Genomic DNA, 1,460 nt, shown 5'->3' on the forward strand with positions numbered 1-1,460 from the left:
GGCGCGGAGGGCGTGGGTGGCCGCGCCCGCGGCAGCGTTGGCCGCGGCCGTGCGCACGGCCTGGTTGGAGAAAACCCCGGCTGCAAACTCCTCCTGAGCCTTCTGGAAGCTGGCACCCGTGCGGCGGTACAGAGAGTGGATCTGGGGGGCAGGAGGGGCCGGGGTCAGGGCTGGGGCTGCAGGACCCGGGTAAGCAGAGCTGTGATGGCCCAAACCTCCCCAAAAGGGATGAGAGATGCCTCTGGCTGCAGGTCCTGAGTAAACAGAGCTGTGATGGCCCAAAGCTCCCCAGTGGGATAGCTCTGGCTGCAGGCCCCAGGTATACAGAGCTGTGATGGCCCAAAGCTCCCCCAAAAGGGATGAGGGATGGCTCTAGCTGCAGGTCCTGAGTAAACAGAGCTGTGATGGCCTAAACCTCCCCCAAAAGGGATGAAGGATGGCTCTGGCTGCAGGCCCCAGTTAAACAGAGCTGTGATGGCCCAAAGCTCCCCCAAAAGGGATGAGGGATGGCTCTGGCTGCAGGCTTTGATCCCAACCCACCTTTTTCAGCATGATGATCCCCAGCACAGCCACGGCCGTGAAGGACAAGGACACCAGGATCATCATCACGGCCACGGCCGTGTTAGTCCGCAGCGCTATCAGGCTCAGGATCCAGCCACTGCAAAACAAGAGGCTGTGGCCCCCAGGTTCCCTCCTCCCCACCCACCTCCCGCCCTTGCAGGGTCAGCACGTGGCCCACCTGAATCCCCAGTTTGGGATGCCGATGGCCTGCAGCACATACATCACGTTCTGGGCAAAGAAGACGAAGAAGAAGACAAAGAAGTTGAAGGAACTGTCGCTCCTGGGAGGAAGAAATGAGTAAGGTTAGGAAGCTCCCAAACCTTCCTTAAAGCAGGAGAACAGGGAGCTCAGGGTGGAAGAGCCCATCCGGCAGAGCCAGAGGCCCCCAGGAGCTGGAGCAGGTGTCCAGGGCTCGGCACACACCTGAAGGCTTTGTACATGGGCCGGTACCAGCAGACAAAGGAACAGGGCGTGTAGAGCAGAGCCCAGAGGATGGAGAGCCCAAACCCAGAGCCGGATGTGGGATCCACGCAGAACCAGGCGAGCGAGGACAGGAAGTTCAGGAACAGAGCAATGGTGCTGGCTGAGGGACAGCACAGAGCTCAGGAGCCCGTCCAGGCTCCCCCAGCCCCCACAACCACCTGCTCATCCCAATTTCCCCGCAGGAGCAGCAGCAGCAGCACAGGAAATTCATCCTTCCACCTGCTGCCAGGCTCCGCTGGAGACTCACCCATCCAGAGGTAGTACATGGTTGTGACTGTCTTCTGGAAGTCGGCCGGGATCTCCACGGGGATGTCCTGGTAGAAGCACGGCTTCACCGGGCAGAAGGACGGCAGCGGGGGCCAGTTGTTGAGCCTCGCTGCGGACGGAAGGGGGTGAGGAGGAGCGAGGAGGGCTCC

The 1,460-nt window shown here is 61.3% G+C and overlaps 1 protein-coding gene across 1 annotated transcript in view; it reads right to left on the minus strand.

The window, feature by feature from the left end:
- The window catches only part of CLK2 (CDC like kinase 2), a gene marked incomplete at its 3' end in the record, with an annotated part of 7,293 nt that continues 5,833 nt past the window's right edge, over window positions 1-1,460 (minus strand). Inside the window, exons 8-12 of the mRNA XM_031064340.1 lie at window positions 1,292-1,456; window positions 985-1,144; window positions 740-841; window positions 541-658; window positions 1-141 (exon numbers count right to left, since the gene is read on the minus strand). Of these exons, the coding sequence (XP_030920200.1) occupies window positions 1-141; window positions 541-658; window positions 740-841; window positions 985-1,144; window positions 1,292-1,456 (686 nt within the window). The remainder of the gene's footprint in view (window positions 142-540; window positions 659-739; window positions 842-984; window positions 1,145-1,291; window positions 1,457-1,460) is intronic.

Source organism: Geospiza fortis, unplaced genomic scaffold (genome assembly GCF_000277835.1).
Source record: "Geospiza fortis unplaced genomic scaffold, GeoFor_1.0 scaffold313, whole genome shotgun sequence".
NCBI classification, from domain to species: domain Eukaryota; kingdom Metazoa; phylum Chordata; class Aves; order Passeriformes; family Thraupidae; genus Geospiza; species Geospiza fortis.